Source organism: Culex pipiens, chromosome 3, assembly GCF_016801865.2.
Source record: "Culex pipiens pallens isolate TS chromosome 3, TS_CPP_V2, whole genome shotgun sequence".
In the NCBI taxonomy this organism is placed as follows: Eukaryota; Metazoa; Arthropoda; class Insecta; order Diptera; family Culicidae; genus Culex; species Culex pipiens.
This window is the reverse complement of record NC_068939.1, coordinates 151,766,687-151,780,470: the sequence shown is the minus strand read 5'-3', so window position 1 is coordinate 151,780,470 and position 13,784 is coordinate 151,766,687. Positions and strand designations below refer to the sequence as shown.

Sequence of the window (13,784 nt, the reverse complement as noted above, 5' to 3'; positions counted from 1 at the left end):
TTTGTTTTTGTTTTTGTTTTTGTTTTTGTTCCGATTCTTATGGTATACAAAAGTATGGCTTCTCGTCATTCGGGTATCACAGGAAAAGAAAGTAGTTATAGAACGGAATGGCATAAAGGTTTATTTTTTTCATAATGGTTTCATAATGGTGTCTGCCCGTGTGGATCAATCGGACCGCGCACTGGACTCACAATCCAGAGGTCGCCGGTTCGAATCCCGCGGCGGGCTCTCTAAAATTCTTTGTGTAAATATGGGTATTCGGTGCCGTTGCTCCGTGCCATACTTTCATACACTTAGGAGCCCAGGGCGGCGAAGTCCTTGTAGATAAAAAGGAAGACACTAGTGGTTGGTACTAGCAATGGTGGCCGACAGCTATAAAGTCTACTTCGTTTTTTTTTAAACATTTAGTAGGCAATTTTCCCTCCAAACAAACAAACAAAAACGAAAACCTGGTGGAATTTTCTGGCATTATTCCAACACATTTTGAGTTGCTTGTATATTCAGAAAGCCATCCTGGTTGAAGGTGATAAAGCATGAAACAAGAAGGTCATTGTCATACTACCTAAAATAGCAGACCACTAACGTGTCAAGCTACTCGGGAAAGTTTGGGCAATAATATGATCGTTTTGAAAACAACGTCTTATATGGTTTATCCCTGAACAAAAAAAGTAGCTGACCAAAAGGTTTTTCTATACACGGATATAAATCCTGTAAGCTTATCTGGATACAAAGCTGAATCGACTAGAACCACGGTTGAGCGGATGGTCCCTTGTTTTTCGAGGTTAGGAAACTCCTATAAAAAAATGCTATGTAACGTAAATAAAAAGCAAATCAATTCTTGGTGACGTCAAGTATACGAAATTGTAAAGAGAATCTCAGTTGATACGTCAACAGGTGAATGAGTGTAGAATTTCCGTAAGAAATACAGATTCAATATTTCAAAAGAACTAGTCATACGACGACTCCAACTTTTTGATTTTATCCGGAAGATCCATTTTTGAAACATTATTTGGGGGATTATAGTCTAACTACTTTTAGAACCAACTAATATGGATTCCTTGGGACCTGACCATTTGGATGTTCGGACTTTTTCACGCCATGCTACGATTCAAACTCAATGTTTTTCAAAACAGCAATGACCGTTAGAAAACGCTCTACGAAACGAATCAGATCAGATGTGCCATTTGGACATAATTCAAGACAAGAAAAGCTACTCCTGTAAACAACTGTCCAGTAAACAATTTAGCGAGAATAAATTTATGTGATGACTTTTTCACGCTGCCAAAAAGTTTGCTGGTACATAATTAGGCAGTAGTTACAAACATTCAGCAATTCTGTAAGTCCGAACATAGACCTAGTAACTCCAGAAGTTTTGTAAGAGACCAACAAAGCTAGAAAAGCAATTTTAAAAAAAAAGCTGGTTTGGAAGTGGTAGAAAAACCTATCCACAAAAATGACCGGGAACGCGCTCCTGCATGTTTCTGGAGCTTTTTTTTCTGCTGGTGTTCTGCACGAGGAAGAAGTAACTTTTGTTGCAGAAAACTACTTGAACACTCTGCTTCCGATTGTGTGCAGAGTTGCAGAATTCTACGATTACGGGAATTGCCCAATTGTATTCTTACATGTCTGTTATTGCAAAAAAGGGATGCATAGTATTAACTTTTGACTATCTTTGGTTTTTTTGAACAGCGTGACTACATGAAAACACTACCCCGCCACGTGTTATGTGCCGTATGCAAGGATTTTAGGTAGGCTATGATTTTGGACCACGTGGTTGACTCGATGCATGCGCCTTGGTGCGAACTGATGTTTTTCGTTAAAGTCATCATAGTAGCAATGAAATACCGCTCTCTGGCAGTGGTTCCAATAAAAATAAAAATCATCAAGTTTCCCTCTCCGGTGGGCCCTTAAGCTATTTTGAATGCAATGCCTAATGACTTCAACGGCCAAGAAATGTTTACGTGTGAAGCAAAAAAAAAACATGCTATACAATCACAACATTGCCAATGATAAGAAATTTTATGGCACAACAACGGCACAATCACTAAACAAAATCGACTGTAATAAAGTTATGGCCTCCCCCCTTCTCACCCGGTCATCACCGAGGTCGGGATAAGATTGTCATCTCCCAATCAGCGACGTTGAAAGCAAAGGTGATCTCGTGACCAATTTCAAATTACACAAAACATTTTGCTTTTGACTGCATACAGAGAAAAAAATCATGACAATATGATTTCAGATTATGTGTCAAAAAATGTGTAATATTACATCAGGAACTGGTAAATTTTCATCAGGTTCACATTTTTACACATTTTTTAGGTAAAATTACTCAAAAAAGAGGTAATATTCAACCAACAAAATTTTCAACCTTCCAAAATTCAATTTTTTTTCGGTGTGCTTATTAAACGAACAAAGTGGCAACCATCACTCACACACACTTTTCAACACTGTATTAGTTTGCTTGAGTTAATCAAACACACGGACGCCACGTTAAGGCTGGGAAACAATCGCTGGAAAATTCTAAGTGGTTTTTGGATTTTCAAAAAATATTGAATGGTGCGAAACTCGTTATTAGCACATTTAGCACAGTTGTAAATCAACATTCTTTTGCTATACTTCTTATGTGCCGAAATGGCCTGCTTGTTATCGTGAAATGAATTTGCTTAAAAGTTCAAGTACACAGAAAAAAAAATGATCGTTATATTCATCATTCATCATAATATTCATGATGACAGATTTTGTGTCAAAAAAACAAGTGTAATATTGCATCAGGAATTAATGTATTTTCATCTTTTTCAGATGAATTTCCGTCAGGTTCACATTTTAACATATTTTTTATTATATGAAATTACTCAAAAAAAAAATTAAAATATTCAAAATGGAAAAATACAATAAGGCCGTTGCAAATATTTTTTTAAGTTTATGTCCCTCGACTGTGACCAAAGTGGGGCAGTGTTTGCACAAATAAAAAAAAGTATAAAAATTAAAATAACGAGCCATGGTTTCAACATTTCAATGAAAAAAAAAAAGTGTTTTAATAGTAGTTTTTGCAATTCCGTCGTGAAAATACTTACTTTTCCTGTCATTCTTGAACGACGAAATAGCCTACTTTTCTGTACCAAAAATAACAGAATCAAATAGCAACACTTTTCAAAATAAATGCTGAAAAGTTCTACTTTTCAGCACTGAAATGGGTGCTGAAAAGTTGAACTTTTCAGCACTTGTTTCGAAAAGTGACACTTTTCAACTTTTTTTTTGATTTAAACGATTTATTGACAAAATAGATGAAAATTCGACTTAAAATTTCACTCAATGGGTGTTTTTCGAAATTGCAAAAAAATTTGTATGGAACTCGTTGCAAAACTTGATTTTTTCAGCACTCGTCGTATTTATCCAACTCGGTGAACCTCGTTGGATAAATGTACGACTCGTGCTGAAAAAATCCTCTTTTTGCAACTTGTTGCATAAACTACTTGATCGCGCAAAGCAGTAGGACCCATAGTACGTTGTGTTGATTGATTGCAGGTTCCCAGATGACCAACGGATAGCAGCAGAAATAAAACAATAGAGCTACACTACACTTCAGACCAACCGTCTAGGGCGGTGGCTGGATGAAGAAGAGAGTGATCGTCAGATCTTTATTCGTCACAAAGGTTCACATTAGTATTGTTCTTCAGAATGTACACAATAAGGACGTGTCCATAAACTACACACCGTCCCAACACTACTATTATGCAACAAGCTGCAAAAAGTAGATTTTGTCAGTACGAGTCGTACATTTATCCAACGAGGTTCACCGAGTTGGATAAATACTACGAGTGCTGAAAAAATTAAATTTTGCAAAGAGTTCCATACAACATTTTTTGCAATTTCGAAAACACCCTTTGAGTGAAAATATAAGTCAAATCTAGAGTTTTTTTAATAGGTCCTTTAAACATATGACAGACAATAGTTTATAGGTCCTTTTAAAAAAAAACTCTGGAAATGTTCATGTATTTTGTCAAATAACCGTTTAAATTTAGAAAATGTTGAAAAGTACTACGTTTCGAAACAAGTGCTGAAAAGTTCAACTTTTCAGCATCCATTTCAGTGCTGAAAAGTAGAACTGTTCAGCATTTATTTTGAAAAGTGTTACAATTCGATTCTGTTATTTTTGGTACAGAAAAGTAGGCTTTTTCGTCGTTCAAAAATGACAGTAAAAGTAAGTAGTTTCACGACGGAATTGCAAAATTGCATTATACACCTGTCCAGTTGTTTTGCCATCATTAGTTTCCAAAATATCTAAGTATTCACGATTTTTTTTACAATAGAAAAGTTTTTACTCTGCTGTATATCAGAATTTTATGAGTCCAAACATGCTTAATATGATGATCAATACAGAAAAATGCATTTTAGATTATTTTTAGTTGATAAAACTACTATTTTCATTAAAATTTTGACGATTTTTTGTTGCCTTTGATTTTTTGAAGGGAGTGGAGGGTGGGGGAGGAAGGACATTAACTTGGAAAAATTAAAAATATTTGCAACAGCCCAACTTAGAAATAAAAAAGTAAAAAAGATGAATAAGTCAAATTTTAAAAAAGAAGAATTTAAAAATACCAAAAATATTTTTTTTCATTTTTGCAAATTTCTAAAATAAAAAAAATTCTTGGTGTCAATTAACTTCGATTATATTTTTAACTTATTTTGAATGTTCAAATTACTTAAATAACTTCTTGAATTGCAGAATTTTAATTTTATTTAATTTTGAATTTCAACCTCTCCTTCAAATTGCCCGAAAAAAAGGGGCAATTAAAATATTTGTTTAAAAACAATTTAAATAGAGGTCTATTCAACTGAAAACAAATTGAAGTACATTTTCTTGCCCAATAATGCGGCACAATTTGTTTTTTTTTTTTTAAATTTCGATGTAAATTCATTAAAAATGATAAAAACTATGGCTTTTAATTTTAATTTTAATATTTTTTATTTATTTTATCTCCTCTACTTTGGTCAGAGTCGAGAACCATACATTTAAAAAATATTACTTAATATTTTTTATTTCAAGGTGTTCAAGGTTAAAATATTTGCATTTTGGAATATTTGTAAACCGTCGAAATGTTTTATATTAAAATAAAAAATAATAATAGATACACTCAACCCCCGGTGGTTGGTCACTTTTTCGTTTGACACTTTTTTAGTTTGTACCCCGTTGGTTGGTCAAAGTCAAACTAAAAAGTGACGAACTGTCACTTTTTACACGGCGCTCACGCACACTATTAGAACAAACGTTTGATAGTGCGTGTGAACTCCATTTAAAAGGGTTGTTGTTTTGCCATCATTTGTCCAGTTGTTTTGCCATCATTAGTTTCAAAAATTTCTAAGTATTGAAGAAAATTTTATTTTTTGCGAAAAAAAATTTTTATGCGGTGCTGTGCATTGGAATTTCATAAAAATTCAAAACATTTTTAAACAAGCCCAAACATGCTAAATTTAATTATCAATGCAGAAAAATGCATTTAAGATTGTTTTCAGATGATTAGACTAATATTTTCATGGAAATTTTGAAGTTTTATGGAAAAATATTTTTTTTGCCCCCTGATTTTTCAGACCAATTTTGAAGGGCGGGTGGGGGGGGGGGGGGCGACATAAACTTTGAAAAATATTTGCAACGGCCTAAATAATAAAGAAAATAACTGAATATTCAATAGCAGTGGCTTAAATTTAAGCCACTCAAGAAAATATTTGAAGAAGTTTGACGAAAACGTTTTTTTTGCAGATGGTAAAAAGAAGGCAATCCATTATTACAAAAAAAAAAAACATGGAGAAATATACAATCTAAATTGTATCATGTGTAGTTCATTTTGAAACATTCTTTTTTTTACAAGTTGGACACTTCACAGCTTTTAATTTTTACTATAAATTCTGGGATCACAGAAAATCTATCATACAAAAAACTGTTGATTTCTGACCTTGACAAAAACAAAAAGACAAAAAGAAACAAAAAAAAAAAGGTAAGCCAAATTTTGCGAGTCCATTTTTTTTTTGAAACCGTGCCACCTCTCTGATTCACGCAGAGCTCATTCGCCTTCTTTGGAATTTCCGATCACATTCCCTATGACTGCATTCGAATGAATGCTGTCATCACGCAGCATCGCACAAGCAAGAAAGAGAGAACAAATAATGAACGAAAAATACCATGTGCCATCGCGTCGCGCGACTGCTTGGGTATCGAGCTCGGCATTCGTTCGTTCCCACTTCGTGTGCGCGCTGACGGCCTTCTTCGTAGTGACGGTCATGACAGGCGCACTCCGTCAGCATTTAACGATCGAGTTGACTAGCTCTTTCAAAATTCACTATCTTTGATTTTTTTTCATTGCTTGGTTTTGCGACCGTGAATCGTTCAGCGAAATTAAACAACGAAAAGGATTTTTTTCGGATTAAATATAAAAAACCATAAAAATTTACTGCAGCTTCTGGATTTATTACTTCTTTTCTTTCTTTCGTCCTACCGATGATAATCACCGTTGCAAATTTATGTGTCGGCGAATGACTGCGTTCTTTTTTAAATTATAAATGAGTGAGTGTGATAGTTTTGTCTTCAATTTTTAAAGATTTAGTTTCTTTTTTATCCTCACTACATTATTTTTCATAATTCATTTGCATAGTTGACTGGTTCTCGCGAATCGTACTTTCTTTTTATTACTTTCAGCGTCTCAGCTGATGTTCTTAGCTTTTGCAACTTGTTTTTTTCTTCAGGGGGTTACCTCTAGATATTATTCTGTGTCATATATATTTTTTTTTAGTTTATATTTGTTCGATTCATACTCTTTAAAACTATTTCATACTGATATAATATATCAACCAGATTCTTAAACTTTAATCAATTTCTGTAAAGATCTTCACGGGTTTTATTTCTGTTACTGCACTAACACTGTTTATTAAATCTACTTGTTTTTAGTGTTGCTTTTCTGTTTACTTCTCGATTTTTTTTTCTTAGTAAGTGTGGGGATGATATAGTCAATAACAAGGTGTTGTGTTTGTAATTGAAATCTGTTGCTTAACTTTAGAGGCTTAATATCGGTGATATAGAGAAGAAGGTAGAAGGATTTTTCTGTGTTTTGTAGTTTTGCTATTTAGGATAAAACGAATATGTACACGACGCAGAAGAAGGAAGTTGTGAGGTGTGCTGCTGATAGTTGTATCTTTTCTGTTTGTGTCGACTAGTTTCACCAAAAAGCGAGTGATGGCCTGTGAACTGAAATCGGGAATTTGCATGATCTTTCGAGGTGTTTAACGTTTGAAGCTTGACTGTTTTTTTTATTTACTTTTCTCTAGTCAGACACGTGTCTACACAAAATACTACCTTTTTTATATCAACTACTAATCCGTTTTCCCTGTGCTGCTCAATGATCTTCACCACAGATTAAACGCCGCAAACAACCAGAGTGAAACAAAATCGGTGAGATGCGACTTCTTTTTCTTCCGCATTCAACCTTATTGCAAGTGTTCCCAAATTGGAATATTGCGCAGTCCAGAACGGAAGAGAGTGAAATTTAAAAAAAAATCAGGGTTGAACAATGTAGAGTAACAATCGCTACCGGTGCCTTTCTATAAAATAATTCATTATTAAATGCTTTCGAGAGTGCTTGCAATGGCTACGCGGAAAACGTGCTCGTGATTGACCTATTATTCACCTACCGCGGGGTTATCAGAGCGATTGTTACTCTAAATTACATCTGCATAAGGTTGTTCGCTCTTTGAGAGACGATTTCCCCCATAATTTTCGTTCTATTGTCGACCTCGAGACACGAGCGATTCGAGGCTGTTGCTGTCGCTGATGTGGGATGGCTTTGCGAAACTAAACAAGGTGCACAGCAGGCAAGGATGAACGTGTGATAAGTACCACCAGGATCCAGCTGGACAACAACAACAGGGCCTTCTTCGAGAATACAAACTTAATGCTAAGCCGGGGAGGGCGCGCTTACGTAAACTAATAATCACATGAACCGTAAATAAAATGACGTAATGTTAGGGATACTTTTTGATTAATAAAATCACATTCATTTTCTTCGTGTTTAGGACGCAAGTAATGTTTTAACGCAACTGTTGGCGGATGTGTCAAAGGTTAAAAGTAGGCAAAACTGTGGGAGATTCACGGAGCAAAAGCAAATTTTTATTGTTGTTACACTGGACAAACAACGGAATAACCTCATTTTAATCCAAAAAAAAAACATAATACTTGCAATTTCAACCAAATTGTTCGTCGATTTGCGCCAGCAACGACTAATACCATTCTGCTCTGCTCGGTCGTTAGAACACATCCTTCGCACTTTCGCCAATTGCGAATAAATTATTTAAAGAGATTAATTTGTCTAATTGCTAGTCTAACTCACCCCAGCGCCGCCACCGTCACCATGATCTTCGTCTGCATCTTCTTCTTCCTTGAGCATCGCGGCGGGGGACAACCGGCGCGGGTCCTGCGTTAATTACTCTCCCGTGTCGTCCCAGGAACGTTCCTCCATTATCCGGTCGAAGCAATCCGCCAGGAACGCGTGCTAAAACGAGCCAAATTGACCGGTTACGACCCCCGTCCAACCGACTTCCCCCTCCTCCTACTCACGTAAGGCGTGTACACCTTCACCCACCGGGGCGGCTTGTCCGACCGGCTGTACTGGAAGCAGAACGCCATCGACTCCTCGTCGCTCTCCCAGCGCGAGATGGTCGCCCACTGGAGCTCCACCGTTTGCGCCTCGATGCCGCCGTCCTCGCGGCACGCGTGCAACCGGAAGCTCTTCATGCCGACGGCCGGCACGACGTGGCCCTCCTTGCGGCTGTCGCAGGCGCAGTGCGGCAGCACGATGTCGCCGTAGCCGGGTAGGGTGCGCGCCAGCGACAGGTACTCGTCCGCCTTCTTCGAGTCCTGCAGCGCCTTCAGCTCGTACAGGCGCCCATCGGCGCGGATGTTGCCCCGGTTCACCTCGTCGACGGCCTGCGGGAGTGATAACATTGTTGTGAGATTAAAGTTTGTTTTTAACAGCGATAGGAATGGCTGCATGGTTCTACACTTCCGTTCTACGCTTAATTGTCCCATGATCAAAAAAGTCCAACTGAGAAAAATGCGATTGAAATTTTTCGACCGATTTCTGTGTTTCTACGCATAATTGTCCTGTGGGTCCTATGTGGCCCTATGTGTCCCTAATCGCACCAGTTAAAACATTAAACATCACTTTTTTTCTGATCCTCTAGCTATACAACAGGTAAACAAGGCATAATGCTTCTTAACAATAATGATTCCGTGTAAGAAAATATTTGGTGGGACTAAAATGCGAAGAGGTGTATCAATGTGACAAACAGACTTGGGGAATTTTCGAACAAAGCACCCGATTTTATGTGTATACGCCAAACTTAACATAAAAATGTTGAAAAGTCAAAATCGTCAAAAAATAACATGGGACAACTATGCGTAGAACTGCAGTACAGAGATTGTAAAAACAGTATATTTTCAAATAAACATCCATTCCAAATTTGTATCAGAATTTGTATGTTTTTTTTATTTTAATTTTTCTGCCAATTGAAAAACTAATAGATTTGCTGAAGCACGAAGTGAATTGTTTACATTTTTTTTAAATCTCCCCGCAAATGTCAAACCAAACACAATTGCAGCCTGATTTTATCCGGGAGAGAGATCCGGAAGCAATTTGTATTGATTTGACGTTTGCTGATGTTTTGGATGCTGGAACGTTTGGTTATGTTAAAGCTTGCAAAAAACAAAATCGTTAAATTGAGAAAATTTTAAGAAAGTATAAGATTGACAGCTCATGTGCACCAAAGCGCAAACGCAACGCACCCACATTTTAACAGAGACACACATGGAAAACATGTAAACAATGCACGCGAGCTGTCAAAATCCTAACCTCTAAACTGGCGTAAAATCTACTAGCGTTGAAATTGAGAAAGTTCTCTAATACTATCTCCAGGATAGTGTAGTGCTATCTTGCTTCCGTAACAAGATATAGCGTGCTCGAAACTGGTAAAAACAAACGCGATTACTTTAGCAAAATAAATAAACACGTTTTAGACCAATTTTGAGCACGCTGTATCTTTTAACATTGGAACGGCAAATTCAACTCGCTGGTTCTCGGGCTTAACTTAACCAATCGAGACGAATCTTTTTTCTAGTGAATTGTGAAGATGTCTAGATAATCCTAGAACTTTGCATAACCCAATTTGATCAAATCTGTAATTTTTGCGATCAAATACGTCGTTCCAACTTTTTTTTCGCGTGTTAAAAAAAAAAACAAAAATTCCGCAGAGCCAGTTGTTTTCAAAAAGTTCCGTGAATTCCCGAAACTAAAAAAATTGTATGGAAATTCAGATTTCATTGTTGAAATAGTTGAAACAGTCGGATACTTAGAAATCGATAAGAATTTTAAAGCAATAAAATTTGTATTCGGCATAATTTGGCTTATTAGTTAAAATTGTTTAAAGTTAAGCAGTTCCCACAAAATGTTTACGGCTTGAAATATTTTCTATTTAATTTCAAATATTTAAAAAATGGGTATTGTATTAACGAGTTTTTTTTTATTTTGTTTGAAAAAATATCATAATAAATTCTTGGGCATCTTGGGCATATCAGGACAAATGTTACGAATTAAGACAGCTGTTAAAGACAATTTTTTGCATAATGTTTTGATTAACTTTGGTTAAAACAGGAACAGTTCTAAAATCTCCTGTACCAATAAAGAATGTCGGGACCCGTGATGTAGGGGTAAGCGTGATTGCCTCTCACCCAGTCGGCCTGGGTTCGATCCCAGAAGGTCTCGGTGGCAAATTTTGAGACGAGATTTGTCTGATCACGCTTTCCGTCGGACGGGAAGTTAATGGTGGCCCCAGTCTAACCTAAAGGTTAGGTCGTTAGCTCAGTCCAGGTGTAGGAGTCGTCTCCCTGGGGTCCTGTCTCGGTAGAGTCGCTGGTAGGCAGTTGGACTAACAATCCAAAGGTCGTCAGTTCGAATCCCTGGGTGGATGGAAGCTTAGGTGTAAAAAGAGGTTTGCAATTGCCTCAACAATCAAGCCTTCGGACACTTAGTTTCGAGTAGGAATTTCGTAATCGAGAACGCCAAGGCAATGCTGTAGAGCGAATAATTTGATTCGTACATTTATCCAACAAGGTTTAACGATTTGCCGTCAAGATAAATGTCAACCTTTAAAAAGCATTATTTTTTCGATACAAGTGCTAAAAGTGGAACTTTTCAGCACTCAAATGGATGCTGAAATAGTAGTTTATGCAACAAGTTGCAAAAAGAGGATTTTTTCAGCACGGGTCGAGTCGTGTGGTGTTCGTTGGATCGATCGGAGAGTGAATCGACGCGCGCGTACCCGCGGGAAAGTGGTAGAAAGTTCTCGAAATCATTGAAAAGGGGGTCGCGGTGTGCCCAGAGAAGTTGGGCCATCAGTCGTGTGGTGTTCGTTGGATCGATCGAAGTGTGAATAGGCGCGCGCGAACCCGCGAGAAACAGATCGGGAAAGCATTGAAATAGAGAATCGCGTCGTTGAATTATATATTATATTTTCATTTCGTTTTGAAAGCCCATCCCATAGCATCGTTGCTCGGATGGCACGCCGGCGGTAAGAAGTAAAAAATACGCGATTGATAAGTCCTTCTCATAGCGCCGTAGCTCGGAAGGCAATGATTGTTTCACTTTCTGGTCATATCATCTACCAAGATGAATCCTGACCTTTCCTTTCCTTCCCCTACTAACACAATTCCCCCACTTCCCGTGATGCTTGAAGGAGATGCTGTGGATTCAACGGTCTCATGCGGTGTCAACAGGTATAGAGCGACAAACTCTGTTTCTGATGAGTCTGCAACTTCAACTATCGGACTAACATTCCTACCTTTGTTGAACTGCATCTCCTTGGGGGGGGCGCCGGTATTGACTTAAAGCAGAGATCTTCAGAGGTTATACAGTGAGGATGATTAGCTCCCACTACTCATCTGTTGGTTCATTGTGTAACTTCAGCTGATCCGTCAATAACGGAGTAGCAGCTCATTGGCAGTCAACGATGCTCATGCTCATGCTCAAGTTGCAAAAAGAGGATTTTTTCAGCACGGGTCGTACATTTATCCAAGGAGGTTCACCGAGTTGGATAAATACGAAGAGTGCTGAAAAAATCAAGTTTTGCAACGAGTTCCATACAACATTTTTTGCAATTCCGAAAAACATCCATTGAGTGAAATTTTAAGTCAAATTTTCATGTATTTTGTCAATAAATTGTTTAAATCAAAAAAATGTTGAAAAGTGTTACTTTTCGAAACAAGTGCTGAAAAGTTCAACTTTTCAGCACCCATTTCAGTGCTGAAAAGTAGAACTTTTCAGCATTTATTTTGAAAAGTGTTGCTATTCGATTCTGTTATTTTTGGTACAGAAAGTAGGCTATTTCGTCGTTCAAGAATGACAGGAAAAGTAAGTAGTTTCACGGCGGAATTGCAAAATAGTAGTTTATGCAACAAGTTGCAAAAAGAGGATTTTTTCAGCACGAGTCGTACATTTATCCAACGAGGTTCACCGAGTTGGATAAATACGAAGAGTGCTGAAAAAATCAAGTTTCGCAACGAGTTCCATACAACATTTTTTGCAAATCCGAAAATCACCCATTGAGTGAAATTTTAAATAAAATTTTCATGTATTTTGTCAATAAATCGTTTAAATCAAAAAAATGTTGAAAAGTGTTACTTTTCGAAACAAGTGCTGAAAAGTTCAACTTTTCAGCACCCATTTCAGTGCTGAAAAGTAGAACTTTTCAGCATTTATTTGCTATTCGATTCTGTTATTTTTGGTACAGAAAAGTAGGCTATTTCGTCGTTCAAGAATTACAGGAAAAGTAAGTAGTTTCACGGCGGAATTGCAAAAAGTATTTTTCAGTATTTTTTTCTTTTGCGATGAAAAGAAGGCCATTTCACCATTCAAGAATGAAAGGACACCTTTCCATTTGGAAAATTGCCCACTCACCTGGTAAAAGATGTACTTGGCCGCCTGCTCCCCGGTCGGCAGCGTCATCTCGCGCTCCACCGAGAACAGCCACCGGCGCACGCACAGACACGTGCTCGAGGCCGTGCTGTAGTTCTGCACGTACAGCTGGTGGGGGATTTCGTGCGGCTGGAGCTTCCGCTCAAAGTTATACTCGACAATTTCAAACAGGTAAAAATATTGCTGTGTGTACGAGGTGAGGCTCGCTCGTTGTACTAGTTGTTCCCAGACCAGCTGTGCGTTGGCCGACTTGCGCACCGACACCGTCACCACGCCGTGGTCCGGCAGCATGATCTTGATGTCGACGGGCGAGGCCGCGACGTCGTCCTCCGAGTCGGTGAGAAACTCCTGCACGGCGTCACTCTCCGCGATGACCCGCACCGCGCACACCTTCTCGAGGTACTGCTCGAGGCCTCGACGGCGGGCGTCCAGCTGCTGCTCGCTCAGCTGGAAGGGCCACTTGCCGGGCAGCTTGGGGAAGTTAAACCCGGTGAATTCCTTCTTGAGCAGCTGGTGCAGGTTGGCGAACTCGCGGTACCGCCGGGAACAGAGCTGCCGGCCCGCCATGTGGATGTTGAACACCACGTACCGCTCGTTCCCGCGGTGGATGATGTTGTAGTCGGGAATGCTGATCGGTAGGCTGCGCTTCTCGGAGTAGTCGATGTACGAGTATCCGCCGGGGTCTTCCGTTGGTTCGAGCCGTTCCGCTTCCTACGGGGTTAAACAACGGTAAGCATTTTACAATGTTTACTATTGTTGTCGTTCAACGTA

General features: G+C 38.4%; 1 protein-coding gene across 2 annotated transcripts in view; it reads right to left on the bottom strand.

Moving 5' to 3' along the window:
• Positions 1–6,638: 6,638 nt before the first annotated feature.
• The window catches only part of LOC120420006 (sorting nexin-27), a 36,377-nt gene continuing 29,231 nt past the window's right edge, over positions 6,639–13,784 (bottom strand). For both annotated transcript variants that reach the window (XM_039582907.2, XM_039582908.1), the window contains exons 3-5: positions 12,996–13,724; positions 8,603–8,971; positions 6,639–8,537 (exon numbers count right to left, since the gene is read on the bottom strand). In XM_039582907.2, coding sequence (XP_039438841.1) covers positions 8,469–8,537; positions 8,603–8,971; positions 12,996–13,724 — 1,167 coding nt within the window. In that variant the 3' untranslated portion in view covers positions 6,639–8,468. The remainder of the gene's footprint in view (positions 8,538–8,602; positions 8,972–12,995; positions 13,725–13,784) is intronic.